At 41.7% G+C, this 20019-nt stretch overlaps 1 protein-coding gene across 4 annotated transcripts in view; it reads right to left on the reverse strand.

The window, feature by feature from the left end:
* Positions 1-20019, reverse strand: part of pard3bb (par-3 family cell polarity regulator beta b) — a 204251-nt gene that overhangs the window by 150925 nt on the left and 33307 nt on the right. For all 4 annotated transcript variants that reach the window (XM_030111978.1, XM_030111977.1, XM_030111976.1 and 1 more), the window contains exon 3: positions 5473-5626. In XM_030111978.1, coding sequence (XP_029967838.1) covers positions 5473-5626 — 154 coding nt within the window. The remainder of the gene's footprint in view (positions 1-5472; positions 5627-20019) is intronic.

Genomic DNA, 20019 nt, shown 5'->3' on the forward strand with positions numbered 1-20019 from the left:
TTCCTTAATTCCTCTCCATTCTCACGTGTCTCTGTCCAATCAGCACCGTGTTTCGCTCTATTAAAGGCACAATATACGGCGAGCCCACATCCACACACCGACGTCTCAACTGTGTTTGTCTTAAAACTGCTGATGCTATTTTGATGCAGGCGCAGGTCAGGCAAATTCATGTCTAATAATAATTTTTCAGTTGACAAGATAGACGGCGAGACAGTCCTGCCACGCTGCACAGAGGGCTGGGAGTGTTTCTTTATAAGTGTCAAAGCAGGATAAGAAAGAAACAGCGAGAAGAGAGGATTATGTTAAGATGCTACTTTGACAACAACAACTTCTGTAGCATATTTTGTGTGAAAACCAGCCAACACATTTTATGCTGAAAGAAAAGCAAATCCCAATATTGAAACATTAATACTGAGAAATATGAATATTGATTAATGATCAAGCTAGCATTTGTGAGGAAGGAGAAGGACGAGTGGAAGCAAGGGCAGATGATTTGACTAATGGATGAAAAGGTGGACGAATGGATGGATGAATATGTGTCTACTAAGGGAGGATAAAACACCAAGCAGTTGTCCTCCCTCTAGGTACATCCCCATTAATGTAATATTGCACAATCAAAAGCGAAAGTTAGCCTTACAATGAGGTGTTGGGCTCCACTTGAGCAACTTTTATTGTGTTTTGATGTCTGTTGAAACAGCAATGGTGCTCAGAGACACTGAAAGCACAAGTTTTAGAAAATAGCTCCTAAGGTATAACTTTTTGAAATGGGGGGGGGGGGGGGGGGGGCAATTTTTTGAAACCCCTGAGGCTCCGTCTCCCTGTAGACGATGGAAACAAGGCCTCTGCGAATGTGCATCACGGCCGTAGTAAATATTTCCTTGGGCACATGAGCAAGTAGAAGGACAATAACAAACATGACTCCCAGTCTGCGTTGTCTGGATTCTCCTGGGACTTGGCAGTTATACAGTTTAGAGTCACCGTCATAACAATCTAACTCAGTTATCTGTCCATACAAATTTACATGAACTCACCATTCTTAAGGTTCATAACACTATTCTCTTCATTCGTCTGTGCAGCTTCTACAAAAACAAAAAGTTTGAGTAGAATCATGTGAAGTTCTTCTAGATACATGTAAGTGACAGGACAGAACCAAAACAAGTTCCGTAGCGACAGCCTCAGCTCAGGCAATATTCTGAACTGCAGTATATTTTGAAAGTTCCTGTTTTTCCCAAATTTCCATCAGTGTTTGCCTTCACTGTAAGGTTTGGTCAATCGGAGACTTTGGGAGTTGTTTGGCGGAGAGAAAGGGAAAAGGCGTGAAACCACCACTTTAGAGAATGAAGCTGCAATGACTGAATGACCTTTCAACCCTCTTGTCTCATGTACCAAAAACCGATAATCTTGGATTTTGTTTGCCCAAGTGCACTAGTTCACAAAGAAATATATTTGACTGCTCGTCATCTGCTAGTTTCTATGAGACATGACACACTGCTGACCTTCTATGCCCTCACTGTCATTTAAATCACATTTACTTTACGGGAGTTAAACGGCGATAGCTTAATGTTTCTGTTTTTCCTAAAAGTGTAAAGTCAAACTTCAGAGAAGTGCTTTTCCTAAACAGCTTGCAACACATTTACCAGTGCACAGAGTGCTATGAGAAACAGATGGTGAGACTGTACCGATATTACCATTTGTAGAATAGTAAAAAAGGAGAAGGAGGAAAAAGTGATGCAGCGTTATGACTGTTGATCAGTGAACATTAAGTAAAAGCCAAATAAAGAAAGACGAATGAAGGGATGCAGAAACCTCATATATTCAATGTTTGGATTAATACCAGGAGTTGACTACATTCGAAGCTCATTCCTGAAGTTAATGTAAGATGCCCTCCCTTCATATTCCATCAGAGCACACCCTGGTGTTCATGCATCCAAATGGCCAATAAGTGGCTGACTTGCAGGTTTGTGTGTGCAAGTAGGTAACATATGATACTGTCTGCGTCTTCGCATCTCATCAGCTCCCTGCATAAAATCATCATTTAACTCAAACTGATGAATGAAATACGCCGCGCCGCTGCCCGCGCTGCCGCCGGAGCTTGTGGAAATAGTGACTGTAATTGAGTGGGAAAGTCAACACTGCAAAAAAGCTAAGCAAATAAATAAGATTTATATGTGGTGGCATTATCATTATCCGTGTGGTACACTCCCAAACCTCGAACCGACCACCCCCCTCTCACAGGGATCATCAATCCATACGTACATTAGGAACCCTGCCATGTTCGCGTCTACAGTTCAATCGGGAATAGAAAAGCCGAGGCGGAGGCGGGTGTGGGTGGAGGGGACTCTATATGGCAGGACTGCTCAGAAGACAGGCCAAATGATATTTGTAGGGTCAGATATTGATTGCCACAAAATGGACCCTAGGTGCTCTTAAGCCCGGCTGGGGGATATGGATTACATTAACCCTCTAATCAATTCATCTCGTCAAAGGACGGCAACCGAAGAAAGATGAATGGATGGGGAACAAAAGTGCTCCAAATGAGAGTTTGTTGAGACAGAGGGGGACAATGGGAGAAAAATTATTTGCAATGCACAATAGGAATGCGCCTATATGAGAAAGTCTGCAGAGAATTAAGAAAAAAAAAAAAAAAAAAAAAGATAAGTTTGAGTCTCACAAAAGAAATCAAGATATCTATGTGGGGAAATAACTGGCCTTTATTCCATATTGTGATCAAAAATCATTGCATTTTTGATTTAAGGTTAGCAAAAGGACAGGCATTACAATCCACACTAATGATGGCTCCATCTTATCCGACTATCTGAGCTGAAACTGAAGAAGCTCTTGTTAAATCAAAGCGTCCCCCCTTTGATTCGGATGTGAAGTTCATGAAGTTGCTTGAATTAACACTCAAAAAACAAGACAATCAGGGGTTTTTGTGTGTTTTTTTAATGGAACGACCACTTCAGATCTCTCACAGGTTTCTTCAGATAACCTCAACATGTGCTCAGCGTAAGACTCTGTAACTTTCAAGTCAACTTTAAAATCTGGATGCCCACTTTCAGAGAAAAGATTGGCCAAATCAGGTGTGTGAAGGCAACCTGCATGAAAGCGTGGAAATTGCGAGCACGGCAATCAGTGATTGTGGGAGTGCTGGGAGGGACAGCATGTCTGTGACGCTCCCTCTGCAGAGACTTCTGATTCTTGTTTTGACCCGCGTTTGGCAAGTTACTGTCAATGCGTGCTTCAGAGAAACCGAGTTAGTTCAAGATTAAAGAGGCTTTCTTCCTCAAGTAAACAAGTTCACTGGAATAACAACCACTGCGCCAAAAGTGTTGGACACAGAGAGCAGGACAGAGAGACAGCAGCTCTGTAGTCGTTTTACAACTTGTCACAAGCTTATGGAAACTTCTGTATCTAATAGTGGACATGTTATTACTCACTGCTGATTGGTACCAAGTCTGGAAATGCTGCTGCTCCAAACAAACAGTATTGATGATTAAAAACCACCTGGCAATCCAGACATTGCAGTTTGTGCTCTCTTACTCCAACTAATATGGTGAAATAATATCATCCCTGCGATTCTTTGTTTTAAATGGTGACGCTCTCTAAAGCAGCTTCCGTGCTGCTTCTTAATCCCTTCTGATCCTTTCCTCATGTGATTGAAACAATGTCAATTCGTCAACCAGCAACTTGAAGAAAAACAGGAAGAAGAGCCTGAAGGAGCTCACATAAATCAAAGTGCAACAGAGGGGGGGCAACACAGAGACGAGTGAGCGACAGAACGAGATAGTCACCAGCTGAGGCGGTGATCAGCAGACATGGAGAAAGAGCTGAAGGAGGCCGGCGGCTGGAGGAAAAGCTAAAACATTAGACAGTGACGGAGGCCTAACTGTGACCCTCCCAGTCCGACAGTGATCGTCTCCAGAGCTCTGTTACCTCTAATCTCCCGTGACAGTCACACATTCTTTCTAATCTCTTCTAACAGGCGACTGCACTGAAACAGACTAAACTTCCTGTCCTCGCAGGATCTGGCTCATACAGACCAGGTCTCCTCGTGATTTAGAAAGCTTACATCAGAAAACCTTAAACGTCCCATTACCGTACGACGACGAGGATAGAGATAAAACGGACAATGGTTCATGCAAGGCAGTGTGTGTGTTTGTGTGTGTGTAGAAGGATAATAATCTACTGTAAAAACAATGTGTGTGACATGTCTTTGAGCTCAGACTGCCTGACAAGCCTTCAAAACCGACTCCGAAGTTTCAATGGAATCAGCAAGAATGACAAATATCGCGCTTTTCTATTAGAAGACTGATTTCAATACATACACGAGGAATAGCACGCTTCATTTAAACTGACATTTTGAAAACAACAATCACAAAAAACACTGCTGGAATGTTGCCGTTCGTTTTGGTTCACTGTGCGCGTGCACGGCGATCCAGCTCCACGGTTTGTTTCCGTTACGGCTAAATTAAATGCAGTGACAGCTCCAAATCCTCTCACACTCCCGAATACAGTAATGCAACTGAGCGGCCCTTGACTTGAGATAAGACAGAGGGAGACGCTGAAGGTCACGGTGACAGGTCTGCTCCAGGTAACAGGAACCAGACACAGACATCAGCTTTTTCGCTCCGCAGCCTGACAGAACACACACACTTCCTGTCTTCTCTCTGGCTTCTCATCTAACTCTTTCATCCCCGTCTCAGGAGCGCCAGTGCCAACATTTCAGCTTTAACCATCCTGATTTCATTAATGTCCTGCCCATCACTCCCCGACCTTTGATTGTGATGAAATCCCAACTTGACAGTTTCCCCTCGGCGTACGAAAACTTGACTGAGAATAAAGACACACTGTAGCCCCATGCACTTCAAAATGTTATCCTTTCTATTCCTTCATAAATGTTTTATGGGGCTTTCCTGTAAAATATCATCCGAACTGAAGCTGCTTCTTGTTCAGCTGTGACCTGAGTGCAATGACCTAAAGGTTACAGTTAAAAGGTTAATAGGATTCCCAGAGGGCACTCTTTCTTCACAATGTCAGGAAGCTCTTAGCAGAGTGAATTTAGCACATGTGATACTGAACTCTAGCAAGTCCCAGCTTGGTCAAAAAGAAAATGAGCATTTGGCCTTAATGGCCAAGTTCACATGATATTTCAAGTGAAAAGTCAGACATTTCAGAAAGTTACACTTCAAGTGGCTCCGAGCATCTGTGGATGGATGGATGGATGGATGCAGCAAGCATCATTTTATTGATCAAGCTGAAAACCATTGCTAATACTTCCCAAAAAAAACATTTGATTTTGAAGTCATGCAAACAGACCTAAATGTTATCAAACTTCAACAAACCTTATCAAACTTCTGACATGACAAATTACTAAAACATATTTATTTTATGAGACAGAGCCTCAAAGCAACCCGCTCATGGCTGTGAGAGATGAAGACTAGCTACATTATTATAAGAGAGAACTGGACTCACCGGACTTGAGGGCTGACGAATTGACTTCGATCTCCCCTCCTGTGATTGGCTGGAAAACAGAGAGCTCTGTTTGGTAGAGGTCGGGGCTTGAGGCTTGGCTGTTGTTGGCCACGCCCCTCTGCTGGGCTTCCTGCTCCTCATACACCGCCATCAGCTGAGACAAAAAAAAAAAACAAAACAAAAACACATATTTTGAAATGACTATTTTTTTGGTTTTCCCTGTTTTTCTTTTGCATGGTTCAGCAATAAGAGGACAATCATTCAGGACAAAGCCATGCACCTTCTGTTCAGATCATGGGAGAATATCGAAAAGATCAACCAGATTCCGCAAATATAACACTTGTAATGTGCAAACTGTTGAGTTCAGTCAAAAGCATTTAGTATATAAATGAAGAAAAGAGAAATGGCAACAAATTGACAATTCATCTGATATTTAGAGCTTTACAATATCTCCCTAAATATCAATATGAGCAGAAAAGACATTTTTTCAAAAAAAAAAAAAAAAAGTCCAACACAATGAAAACTGTGGGTGTTTTCATAGATGTACACAACATGTGTTACCTTGTGGATGAGGACGCGATAGAGGACGTCCAAGGAGCCCAGCATTCCTGTGACAGTGTACGCCTACAGACTATCAACCCGCTCCATTCATGTCCCTCCTGCGTGTGTGTGGAAAACCTCGCTGGCTCTAACTGTGTTATATAGTGAAATCCCCGTCTATTGAGTCTGCGTTTAGCCTCGCACGGGCTAAACACCGTGGTCAACACAGTGTTCTAGGGGCCTCCACGTACAGGCTGAATAGACCTGTGTGTGTCTGTGTTCGTATGTGTGTGTGTGTGACATATCTATAGTGGCTCAGAGTAAAGAAAGAGGACTTTGCCAGCAAAGCCAGAGGCTTCCTGCTACACTGAAAGCAGCGACATATTCTCTCTCATGTGAAACTACAATATCTGCGCTGGCGTGCTTACACCGGGCATTACCGGGTATGTGAGGATACCAAAGATCGCACCTTCGTGTGTTTTATGAATATGCAGTTGGATTCGAGTTTGTTATGAGATACAACAAATGCAATTTTTTTCACACCATATACTCCAATTCCTGCACAATGTGCTTACAGCACTTTCAAAAGGTGGGCACTCCATGAATGTAGCCCATGGTAGAAACATGTTATCTAAAATGAAGAAGACTGGGTTTAAAAGCCCTGATTTTAATTTCTAAAAATTCGGATTAGTATTATATAAGGAAAATCCACACTGGCGCTGAGCCACGCAGATGAAGGAGAAGTTACCACTGTCGTCCAACTGTGTTCATTTTTCGCTTCTGCACAGAAACAATGCATGTCCACGTCTTAGGCGGCTTGAATGGTGAAAGCACAATTCATTGTGACTGCAAATACACCAACACTTGTATGTGGGCACAAACTGTTCAATCACACACATTCTAACACCAGATGCATAAAGTGTCTGGAGCAGGATTTGTAGCTACTATTTTCCCCTCTATCTGTTTCAGAAGAGGATAAGAAAGCACAAACAACAACTTCACACAACCACTACTGTGAAGAATCCAACAGTGGATTCTTTTTTTTCACAATGGGAACCTGACAACTGAAGCCACACCTTGATTTTGGATGCCTCAGGTAAAGAAACTGCATGACATACACGAGTGAACAGATTCCTAAGTAAAATAAATCAATTTCCGCCTGGCGATTGTTTCCAACTTCGATGATGAAAGTCCAGCTCCAGAATTTTTTTCCCATTTAATCATCCCTTGTTTATTAGTCAGGTGTAATAACTCTTCTTTCCAGGTACCTCAGACATTTTTGCTACCTTTATAGTACTGTGGATAAAAAGTAACCCACCTCCTCATGGTCAATATCCACAGGGAAAGCTTGCTTAAAGGTGAATACAGTTTTCACATTTATGCGAAATGACAGGTCAATATTATAACAGGGTTTCAATACTGTAGCACATTGATGTTTTTCCCGACTGTTTCAGTGAATTCTAATTACAGCCCAATTAAATAAGTTACATCTCTTCCTCAGTATGACACTAATGTACTGAATCATATGAAATTGAAAAGTAAGCTAGTTTGTTTGAAATGAAATTCAATGGAAGAGCATATGGACCAACATACTAAATATGCTGACCTTCTGTCACCATACACAGAGTAAAATAATAGGTACAAACACAATGTAGCAGCTCATTCATAACTTCACCCTCCATATCTCACGCTTTCCACCCAAACAAAGAATCCTGTCCATCATCCATTAATGCCGTCACACTCCCTCTCTCTATCACAGATCTCAGTTGCCGTCCTGCTCCACTGTGCCTTCTTGAACCCACCTTATCTCAACCCGCTTGCAGGTTCCTTCCATCTTCTTTCAGGCCTACAAAAGCTTTTCTCTCCACTGTCTTCATTCTCTGCTTTGTGAATCGCTAATTGTTAAAACTCACATTGCTGCCAAGATCATTATTGAAGAACAACATTGTGGTTCAGTTATGCAACCACAGAGCTATTCATTTGATGGCGATTAGTCAGTGTTTCCCTTCACTTTTCTGTCCACCAGCTACGAGCAGATATGGCAATTATACAGGCAGGAAGAAGACAGGCGGAGAAGTGAAGATGGGTTGATAATATTCAAAAGACCTACGCATATTTTTTAAGAGGAAACAGTTCACATCCATAACCATTTTCAGAGAATTTGTCTGTTTGAGTGAGTAGAACAAGACTAATAGCTTCCAGATAAGGGAAGAAAAAACACGCACAGAGGGGTGGCAGAGATTCTTAAAAAAGAACATCTGAAGAATGACTGGGAGAAAAATGCGCAGACAAATTCAACAGAGCCCTGCCAAGTCTCTTAAAAAGCAGAGGTGAAAGAGAAAGAGAAGACAACCAGATGAGACAGGGGAGGACTTTGCTTCTGTTCTGTTCGACAGGGGACTCAAAGACCTGCCAAACAAAATGACACCGCAGCCCGAGCATGCCGGGGAAAAGAGGGGTGAGGGAGACGGAGAGGTGAGGCTGCACAGAGTGAAAGAAGAAGAAAGAAAAATGGGTGTGGAGAATCTGAGGGACTGATAGTGAGAGAGGGGATTGTAATGATAATAATGAGTGAGACTGACACACGTGCTGCACTGTAAAGACCTCTGGGATGTCAGAGTGAGAGCAAAAAGCAAACCTGAAGCGTGAGATTGTCAGAGTGTCGCCGTGTCAAGTGCTGGAGCGATGATGTGTCCATTTTCAGAAAAATGAAAAAAAAAAAAAAAAAAGTTACATGCTGACAAATCCGCCTCTCTACAGATTTTCTTGAGCTCCAGTTCTTAGTGCCACAGAAAAATCAAAAGATCCTCAACCCAAACAGTGTGAACATTTAATTTGTTTTTGATAATTGCTTTAATTTGTTTTCTGAGATTTCATATTTCGAGTGATGAATAAACCAACGCACACCAAAAATCTTTTTGTCTGTCGTTTCTGCATCAAAAGCTAAATAAAGTCTTCCCAAACACTGAGGACAGATTGTGTTTTCACCATTTTTGTTTCGTATATTGTTACTTTTCCACAGAAAACTGTGCGTCTCGATCACGTTGTTACACATAACATTTAACCTTCCCATCAGCTATTCTGTCAACACCCTCGACAGACACAAAGATGAAGATGCTGGTAAATTTCTGAGTTTTTTTTTTCTTCCATTGCTGTTTTTTTTTCCCATTTCAGCATCCTGTCAAAACACAGATTTTACTTTGATCATGTTGCTGACAAGCTCATGTAGAAATGCCTTCATCTATTTGTGAGCCTCATTTCTTAAGCTCCGAAATGCCATCTGAGCAAGAAACCGGGCTTCATTGTGTCCTTATTGGGGCTGGAAAGGATGGGGGAGCAAACCAATTGATTGGACGGTTTGATTCCCATGTTGGAACAAAACAAGTCTGGAGGCCTTTGGAGAAAACATCGAGTCCGTCAATCCACAGTTCAGTTTGGTTGTCTTTGTTTCTAATCTACATGATGGAACGGTTCACATCACTGCAGTACTGCCTTAACCTGTAAACAGCAGATTCAAACTTGGAACTGTTCCAGAGACAAGTCCAGCGGGACGAAGAGTGTTTTTCTTGAGGGTGTAAAAATCCACTTTAATGAACAAAAACTGCACAAACAAGACTGCAAAAATAAGAAAAATGATAATGATACATAGTGGGGAGAGCAAGTATTCGATACATTGCAGATTGTGCAGGTTTTCCCATTTATAAAGCATGTAGAGGTCTGCTATTTTTATCACAGGTACACTTCAACTGTGAGAGACAGAATCTAAAACAGAAATCCAGAAAATCACCTCGTGTGATTTTTAAGAAATTAATTTGCATTTGACTTCATGATATAAGTATTTGACCATCTACCAACAACTGCGGCTCTCGCAGACCTGCTAGCTTTTCTTTAAGAAGCCCTCCTGTTCTCTGCTCATTACCTGTATTAACTGCACCTGTTTGAACTCGTTATGTTTATAAAAGACACCTGTTCACAAACACAATCAGACTCCAACCGCTCCATAATGGCCAAGACCAGAGCTGTTTAAGGACATCAGAGACAAAACTGTAGACCTGCACAAGGCTGGGATGGGCAACAGGACAAGAGGCAAGCAGCTTGTTTTCTGTCCCAAAAATTAGAAAATGGAAGAAGTTCAGGAGCCCAGAACCACAAGGCAAGACCTGGTCAATGACCTGAAGAGAGTTACAACCACAGTTTCAAAGAAAACAGTAGCACACTACAGTGTCATGGATTAAAACCCTGCAGCACTCGCAAGGTCCCGCCGCTCAAGCCAGTGCACGTCCAGGCCCATCTGAAGTTTGCCAATAACCATCTGGAAGATCCAGTGGAGGAATGAGAGATGGTGAAGTGGTCTAAAATAGAGGACCAAATAAGAGCTTTTCGGTTTAAACTCCACTCATTGTTTGGGGGAAGAATAAGGATGAGTACAACCTCAAGAATGCTGTAAAAATTCAGATTAATTACTTAAAAATCATACAATGAATGTTTCTGGATTTTTGTTTTAGATTCTTTGTCTCACAGTTGAAGTGCACTGATGATAAAAAGCAGACTTCTACATGCTTTGTAAGTGACACAACCTGTCAAAAAAAGTAGTGTATCAAATACTTGCTCTCCTCACTATATATGAGCTAACCTACACAATAACCACATTATAGGAGTTAGTAATCATCTACGTGCAGTGATGAATTATTTTTAAGTGCTTAAAGCATGATCAGAGGTTTTCAATGTTTTCAATGTCTGGGAGGATGAGTTCCTCCATCAGAGCTACGATTACCAACAATTATGGTCTGAAATATGTGTTTAAAAAAAAAACAATGTATAGTTTTACTTCACAGTCAGTGATTTTTTTTTTTTTTAGAAAGATTTCTTCTGAAAAATGTAATAAATAGTCATGCAGGGAAAAGTCATCCCCATTACTCCTGTATTTCTTCTGTTGCTCTTGCTGAAGCTCTCTGGCACACCTTAACTTTAAAAACCACTTCTATTTAAAAAAAAAAAATAAAAATGCCTCGACTTGTGAAGACATTTTGACTCATCCTTATGTGTCCCACATAGGAAAAGCCTTCAAAGAGTTCCGGGGTTAGAATTACATTCAGGTAAGAAACTTAATTGAGATGTAAATGGTATGCCGTCGGACAAGAGAGTGCATTATGTCAACGAGTGGCCTCAGAAAAAGTGTGTGTGTGTGTGTGTATGAGTGTGTGTGAGTGTGTGTGAGAGTGAGAGAGACGGGATGAAGATGTGCAGAGATGGCTCCTGTTCTTTTATTCAGTTTAAACGAGCACATCAAATTAATACAGGTGGATGAATAGCTGTTCAGAATTTAAGTGCATGACGCCGCATCGGAGCGCGCACACTTACATTACCGTCTCTCTCCACATGATATGCTTTTTAATCGGGTCGATTAGGGCCTTGATTGATCGGGTCCTTCGAGTCGATAAAAGCCACTGTCAGCCAAATGCACGAGTACATACACAGCTGGTGGACAGAGCTTTACTTCTCTCACACACACTCAAATCTTTAAATATGCTTGAGCTGTATGGACACCACTGAACTTTGATTTCCATTCACTACCACTTACCATAAAAAAAGAAAAAAAAAATCTATGATGTTCCGGTGTGTGTGTGTGTGGTGTTTACTTAGGTATCTTTTGTCGTCAGCAATATCCTGAACAACGACCATCTCATCACTGCAGCCTTAACAACACAGCCATATAAGATTGATGTGCAGGCGCTCCACTCTGAGCAGTGAAGACGCGCCGCCTCATATAGGACATTAAACAGGCAGGGCTCAACTTGAACTGTTTTAGCTTCAGCTGGGAGACAAACGCACGCCGATTAATGCAAAATGACAGCGCACAAAAGTAACCATTTTCTGTTTTCCTTCTTGTGAATATGCTAATTTGCTTCCAGCTGTGCTGTTTCAGCTTTTCGTGGTTGTTTTTCCCTTTTACAAAAAAAAAAAAAAAATGTATTAATGAAGTCCAATGATCTGAATGTAACAATGAATTAAGTGAAATGTGTTTTCCTGGTCCAAAATTACGCAGCTCTTACTCTGATGAGACTGTTCCTCATATAACAAGAAACCCAGTTTCTCTAAGTCACACACAGACACACACACACACGCACACACAGGCTGAAGACAGACTGACAGCACCACCTAGCTCTGCACAGCACCAACTGCATCTGTAGTGTAAGATGCCCCCCTCCCACATCAAGCCTCAAGCCCCCCCCCACACACACACACACACACACATTAATATGCTTCTGGGTCTTATTACTGTATCTCTTTACAGTATGTGTTTGCTGTTAAGCTGTTGTTGCTCACACCTGAGAAGTAAAGAAAAAAAAAGAAAGGCACAGCCTGTCTTATCTGTTTGTGTAGCTCCGTTTCTCTCACCTTAAAAAGCCGAGGCCATGTAATGGAAACACAATGCTTCTATGCGGTGTGTTTAAAAAACTGAGCTTTCCAGCAGCGGTGCTCCACTTCACAGACCCGCAGAGGCTGTGTCTATCAGCATTTTGCTCTTTTTGATGTACTGCCAACATTTTCTCCCTTTAACAAAAAAAAAAAAAAAAAAAAAAAAAAAGAAAACCGACGGATTTTATGTGGTGGCATAAATCGAGCGCCTCCACCACGCCGGGCTGGGATGCTGCTGTGGCACGGTGGGGTCACTCAGTCAGGAGCTTACCAAAGCTGGTGCCAGGAGTTCCTACATCGAGCACATTTCTCTGTGATGACCGTAAAAAGAATTGTGCAGATCACAAAGAGAATTTGAATGAACCCTGAGGCAGGTCAGCTCTTCCATACGGGGCTATGTACAAGTTGGCCTTTTCGTCTTTCATCAGCAGATATTCCTGCTTAGCACTGTTTTCCCCTCTGGCATCACTTTGCCTCCCCGCTCATTCTTTTATTCCCCCCTTCCATCCCTTGCCTTTTTTCTCCCCCAGTCTTATTATTTTGCTTCCCCTCATTTAGCCTGCCTCCTTGTTGCTTCGTTCCCTCGTCTCCACCCTTTGCTTTCCGTAACTTTCTCTGCTTCTTTCCTCAGTATGATGCCTGAGTCGTAGCGGCTCTTTTACAAATCAGCTGATGTAACTCGTCATGTTCCAGCACTTTGCTCTATTGGTTACACCCACACAGAACAAAGAGCTTATTGATCGACTCATGAATCTGATACACCCGCGCTCACTCCCTCAATCTCGATTCTCCGCTTCATCTGACTATTTTATCCCCGCATGCATTTTGTCCTGCGCCTCATCTTTTCGCCTCTTATCTACTAAAACATCTTAAACAAAGAACAAGTCGAGCATTAAACACAGATTAGTACAAACATTAAAAACACACCAAGTATGAACAGACATACAGACTGCAAATTGTAAAAACATTCATATCCAAACCACATGAAAAGGGACGGGGGAAAAAAAATGTCCACACACACATTTCAGGCTGTGACCTCTCTACTACAATCGATCCGCCGCCGTGCTAATCGATAATTAGGATGGTGTTGTCTCCGCGCAGAGAATATGGATGAATGAAATCCACCTGCTCAGCAGTTTCCAGTGTGTATAGGTGCACAGTGTGTAGGTCTGTATGGGTGTGTGCCGGCTCGCTATTGATCAGCAGTCACCTTACCTCTCAGTGGAGCATGAGAAATCCAGACAAAACAGACGGGAGGGGAAAAAGATGAATGAGGGGGAAGAGAAATACTGCGAGGAATGAGGAAACGCAGACGTGAAGACTTGGAGGCAGAGCGGGGGTCACAGACACGCAATACCAACTGTTAGACGCAGACAACAGGGAGCTGGATAAAAATACATAGAGGGAGACAGGCGTGTTAAAGGATAGAAAAGCAGAAAGAATTCTACTGCCTTCGTCGGTGCCAAAAGCACAAATGTTCAACGACTTTGTGAACTTCAGAAAAGCACAGTTCGAGTGTCTGTCAAGCAGCCACGCTGTAACAGCTTCTGCTTCCTCAGATGGTCCGTGTACATGCCTGCCTCCACATTTCAAAGTGTGTGTCATTGTTTGCGTCCCTGCATACTGTACTGTGCATGTACTAGTGCGTGCAAATGACGCACGAGTGTGTGTTAACCAACTCCACCCAGCTCCCTCCAGGCTGTGTGTAGACCACACTTGGACATATGGAGGAGCATTATGTAGACACACAGTGGCACAGATGGACACATTCTGTGCAGGCCATATTCTCAATGATCTACCAGTCGCGGTCTACATGAAGATACTCATAACCCGCAGGACCCCGGAGGCAGGGAAAACAATTTAGACGGCCTCGACACAGAAGGCAGCAGCTCGAGTCAAAGCTGAGACACTTTCTGATTATAATGACTAAAATGGCGTAGAAAGGACTCTCTGCCACGTAAATGTTAAAACCAGCCCTACGTTTCTTTAGGGTCTAATGCAGAAAGGTTGCGACCGATTAACTTGGTATCATGTATTTTCACTGTAGCAGATCTGTGGTCTGTTGTTGTCCAGTTAAAACAGATCCTTGGATGGCCACCGTCGCTGTTGTGCAACCAAAGACACCCTGAGATTGTCATCCGACAGTGTGAGACATGTCTTGTTCAGCGTTTCACTACACTGCTGATACAATCCACAGCTGGAAACAGCGGGTAGAAATGCAACAGAAAAAGATATGGCAATCAAAACAACACCAGCACTGTACAAAACCAATAGTTCTGCAGATAGAATGCTGGACCAAATCCACCTTCTCCATCAAAGATGGTGTTGGTGTTCTTGGACACTGAAGTTGACCGTCCTGTTTGTGACCTCAGATTCAGTTAAGAGGAAAACTGCGCAGTCAAAATTACTGTTTTCCCAAAGTTAATTAAAAAATATAATGGTAGTGTAACAAAAAATGAACTCAGAAACTTATAAAAAACCTGCATCAATCAAGCACTTTTCTCCCAAATCTTCATGACTCTCATGAAGAATGATAAACTTTACCTCCAGTGTGACTCCAGAACCTTGGAGCTATTTTTACTGAGATAATGTTCTTTCACTCAGACATGAAGTTAGTCTCAAGGACTGTCGTCTGCCACCGGAGCCTTTTGACCAAATTAGGAACATCCTTAGCCCAGTATCTCAAGTTCCAGAGAATAATACCAAAAAAAAAACACTTGTGGTATTTGGTACTTCTAGGTGCTATAATTCCTCATAATCAGGATGACCCGGTAACTCTGAAAAGCCTCCAGTTAATCCAAAATGCTGAGACGAGATGGGAACTAGCAAGAGAGATCAGATTTTTCTCACATCAGCTTCTCTTCATTGGTTCTCTGTAAAATCCAGGGCAGAATTTTTAGTTTTAGCTATGAGGCTCCGTACTCTTGTGGAACCAGAAGTCAACGTGGGTTTAGGAGGCAGACGGGCGCTCTACTTTTAAGATTAGGCTTAAAACTTTCCCTTTTTGTGAAAGCTTATATTTAGGCCTGGCACAGGTGATTGTGAATCATCCGAGTGATACTGCTGTAGGCGAATACACTGAGCACCACTCCTCTGCTCTGATCTCCTCCACTCTCTCTGTACTTATGTGCAGCCATTGAATGTAATTATTACCCCAGTTGGCAGAGGCAAATAGACGCCCACCTCTGAGCGTGCTTCCGTTGGATAATTTCTCATGATAATTGGAAGTTTGTCCTTCGCACTGTTGAAAATGTGGAAACTCTCTCAGCTTTACTGTAAGGTCTTGGCCTTCTGATGTAAAGTGTCCTGAGGTGACTTATCTTGCGATTTCACACTGCACATATAAAAATGAATGGGTTTTCATGAATCACGAGTTGCAGTAAAGAATGTGGAACAAATTAATAGCACTGGTATTTCTTGAAGATAATGTTTACAACATGACTGTGAATGTAAAAAACAACCAAAAAGCACCCAAGAGGAAGACGAATAACAGCCTGAAGTTGCTTTCAAACTTGTGAGGACCAGAGTGAACCGCTCGAGTCTCAACGCCACACCACCCACTGCAACGTCATCTTTACATGAAGCATGTTTACGTCTTCACACTACTGCTCCTCAAATCACAGATTTTTTTTTCCTTCAATGCATCATCACGTCCCATTTTATCAAGTGCATCACGGAAATCTTTGAGATGGCACATGAAGGCCTTTTCTATAAGGCATTGACTAAAAATAGGAAATAAATTAGTGTCTTCAACTAAATGGACCATATTTATTTTTGATGAAGCGCTGATTTCACTGGAGGCGGCGGTGTAACCCTGGCTATCACATGATTGCTTCTAGTGTCTGAGTTTTGTGCAGATGACTGCTGACAGGAGGTCACCTGTGGGTCATGCGTGACATTTCAAGAAGAACGGAGTGGGAAAGCATAACTGGAAGACGCAGAAAACAAAACTTCCACATCACACAAGAACAACACAATGCTTATGTCGCACTTTCAAAAGAAACACACCAAGCTTGGTCAGTCCAGTAATCAAATCCTTCAAACCTTAAATACTGGAGGGCTTCTGGGTAAAGTTGCATATGGGATCATGTTTGTATGTCAAAAACAGCCAGTGCTACAAACCAGAGCATCATGAGGCTGATACACAAACTGAATGAGATGATACTTGAGTTGTTGCTATTTGCATGTTGCAAGAGATTTTTGAAGAACTCGCAGCGTGACATTGAATCGCACTTTGGCTGTTGTTGGTATTTCCCATCACCATGTGTGATCAGATGTAAAATATCGCCGTGTCGAGTCTCAATATCCATAGCTCACCGAACCACGGGCGGTTTCTTCATCTCAAAGATGTGGAGAGCATAAAGTGGTTGATTTAACACAACACCTGCACTTTCATCAGGTTGCTTCATAGTTTAAAAAAATTAATAGGTAGAAATCCTAATAAACTAGATGGAACAAAATAAAATAGCATTGCCCTCCCTGCTTTAAATTCGAATTGTGGTGTTGTGACCAGTTTTCGGTTTATGGAATAATTCCTTTGGGAGTGCTGCACAGAGGGAATTACAATTCTTTGATTAGACAGTAACACAGGCGTGCATGGAGAATGTTGCATCTTTTTGTGGGTACTGAAAATCTGACTGAGGCAACAGTGTCTGGATAAGAAATCACTTTGTTGACATGATAGTTATAACTAATCAGTGACGTGAAAGAAACCATGCTAACAAAAATGTGAATTACTCAGTCATACTGACTTGTCTTTTTCTCCTGGATTCAGATGAACCAGAGGCGGACGGTCCTCTGCTTGATCCGTCACATAACTAATGGTTTATCGTCATTACATTGTAGCATATATAGATATAACGAGCCAAGACGTCTTTTTTTTTTTTTCTTTACATGTATTCCTACGGATGTCTGGAAGGTAATGCATTGATGTTAAAGCTCTCTGCATTGAATGTTCAGAAGTAGTCAATGTTCAAATCAATGTCAAGGTTTAGTCCACGGTCCTCACATCTCCCCCAATGGCTCATTTATCCAGCCTTCTCTCCTTTATCCTCTCCTTTTTTGTCCAACATCTTATCTCATTCAACTGGCTCTCCACATAACAATGAATGTCTGAGTGGCTTTTGAAGTCGGATTTGCTGTCTGTCAGATGTGACTGATTAGCCTCAACACATACACATTGTGTCCTTGCAAACAGTTTCACACTTGTACACAGACCGAGTGTTTCCATGGTTGCTATCTGAGGATTAACATGTCAAATGTTAAGCAGTAATAAGAGTCAGCTGACGGTCCTAAACCCCTGTGATGTACACGTGTATCCATGCAAAGACACGCAAAAATAGATTGAATGCATCAAACATGCCACTAGAACACACAGCCTGCTCAAGGAGCGGTCGATAAGGAAAGAAAAGAAAAAATCTGTGATTTAGGATGGTAAATTTTGATACAGAGAAAAAAATAATTTCTACTCCTTCACTTTGAAAGTCTTAAATATGAAGAACATGGAAGGCTGGTGTGTCTAATACTGCAGCGAAACTACTGCTTCAGCCGCTCACATGCCTATAATCTGTAGCCATTTCGGGGATTATGAGGTTAATTGATGAAAGGTCGTCTCCTGACCCGCAGACAGCTTGTCTGCTTCAAAGCGAAAGGAAAACAATCAATCTCACCACGCCTAGTCAAAGCAAGGAAGAAAAAGAAATAGGATCACAAGTTATGTCTACACGAGAAAAGATTTCTTCCACAGTTTTAAATGATGAAATACATCAAGATAGCTTTGAATACGGCGAGATGACGACTCATTTAATCCAAGGAAACTTCAAATCAGTCACTCTGGAGAGGAAACAGGATCCAGTCCAACAAAATAATGACAATTATTTCATGATCAGGACTCTACATGAGCCCATATTGTTTCTGTGTGCAATTTTTTTTTTAGGTTTATGAATGAAAATGTCGACAGCACAAGAAAAGCCAACCAAACATGAAACCTTGTAAAACATTGAAATCTAAATATGTTACATTTTATAAATGTTATCAGGGTAGAATATATTCTACTTCATTAAGGACAAGGACTCATTCGTGTTTGACTTTTTGGTCTCTGTCTTTTTTTAAAGCCATTTAAAAAGAAAAGTTCCCTTATAAATTTAAATGAGTATCTAACGTGTTTATGTGCAAACTGGATAGTCGAACAGTTTCTGATTTAATATGTACTCACATTCTTCCGTAAAGCTTTTGTCGAAATGAAAATGTTTTTATAAAGGTCTTTTTTTAGTTCCCATTGATAGTTTTGAGTTCCTAAAAAGTCTGAAATGCAGATTTGAATGAGGACAGACACCAAGAGCGATGGACTGAGGGTCAGTCGATCAGATAAAATCTTTTTGTGGAGGGTTCAACAAAGTGAATATTATTTCTTGAGTGTTTTACTCCAACAAGCTTTTCATATTTATTGATATTGAGCAATCTGATGCAAGTAAAACTAAAAACAATGAATCGCATAATAAATATCTCTTGTGTACCTAGTTCAGATTAATTTAAGTAACAGTGATGTGAAACAACAATGTACTTTCACACTGGCATGATCTATAATGATGCTATTTCTTCAATATAACATCTCTGTGCATAAGCAAAGAAACAATAGTTAGCTCACAAAACACACAAACATCATATAGATTTATTATATTCTGCATTCTGAAAACTGCAAAGCTTTTCAAAGTGTCTCACCTTATCTGTTAACATGATATTGATTTTATGCATCTACCTGCAAAGGCTTTGCTCTGAGGTCCTGTGTAACAGAAAGAGACAGATAATTGTTTACAGGTTTAATGACAATGCTTTTCTTAGAACTACCTCAGTGTTTTGCACGCACACTTTAGGTCTCCAAATGGACATTTAACTGAGCTACTTAAACAACAGTTGTGACTGCACTGGAACTAAATGCCACAGACGAGGCTGCAGCTAAATGTGGGCCCTCATCCACTTTTAATGATCACTTCCACTCATTCCCAGCCCATAAGTGCCTTAAACAACAACAGTGGTTAACCTATGGTAAGGATTTCTCCTCATTTCCCTTAAAAAACTGGAGCTAATGTACAGGATGTATCGGAAACCAGCATCAGTAATGCCAGGATGTATAAATATGTGACCGTTCTCATAGCAACATCAGTATGTAGAATGACCAGGTCTCCTTCCGGCAATCCGTTCAAACACTGTCAGCCAAAAATACAGCCGCTTTGTGACGTTTAGCTACTCAAAGCGCTTCAAAAGTCAATGCAAATACCTCTGACCCCGAACCGGCTTTGGCTGCACTCCTCTCAATAACTGACTCACATCTTTTTTGTCCTTTCACCCGCCCCGCCATCACACTGTCTTACCTCCACCCACTCAAGGTGAATGGCAGAAATTATGTGCCGCCCACCCAGAGCAATGATCTAAGACGCGCATAAAAAACTGAGAAGTGTGTGTGTGTGTGTGTGTGTGTGTGTGTGTGTGTGTGTGTGTGTGTGTGTGTGTGTGTGTGTGTGTGTGTGTGTGTGTGTGTGTGTGTGTGTGTGTGTGTGTGCGCGCGCTATTAAACGAGGCCCTTATCAT

This window comes from Salarias fasciatus, chromosome 16 (genome assembly GCF_902148845.1).
Source record: "Salarias fasciatus chromosome 16, fSalaFa1.1, whole genome shotgun sequence".
Lineage (NCBI taxonomy): Eukaryota > Metazoa > Chordata > Actinopteri > Blenniiformes > Blenniidae > Salarias > Salarias fasciatus.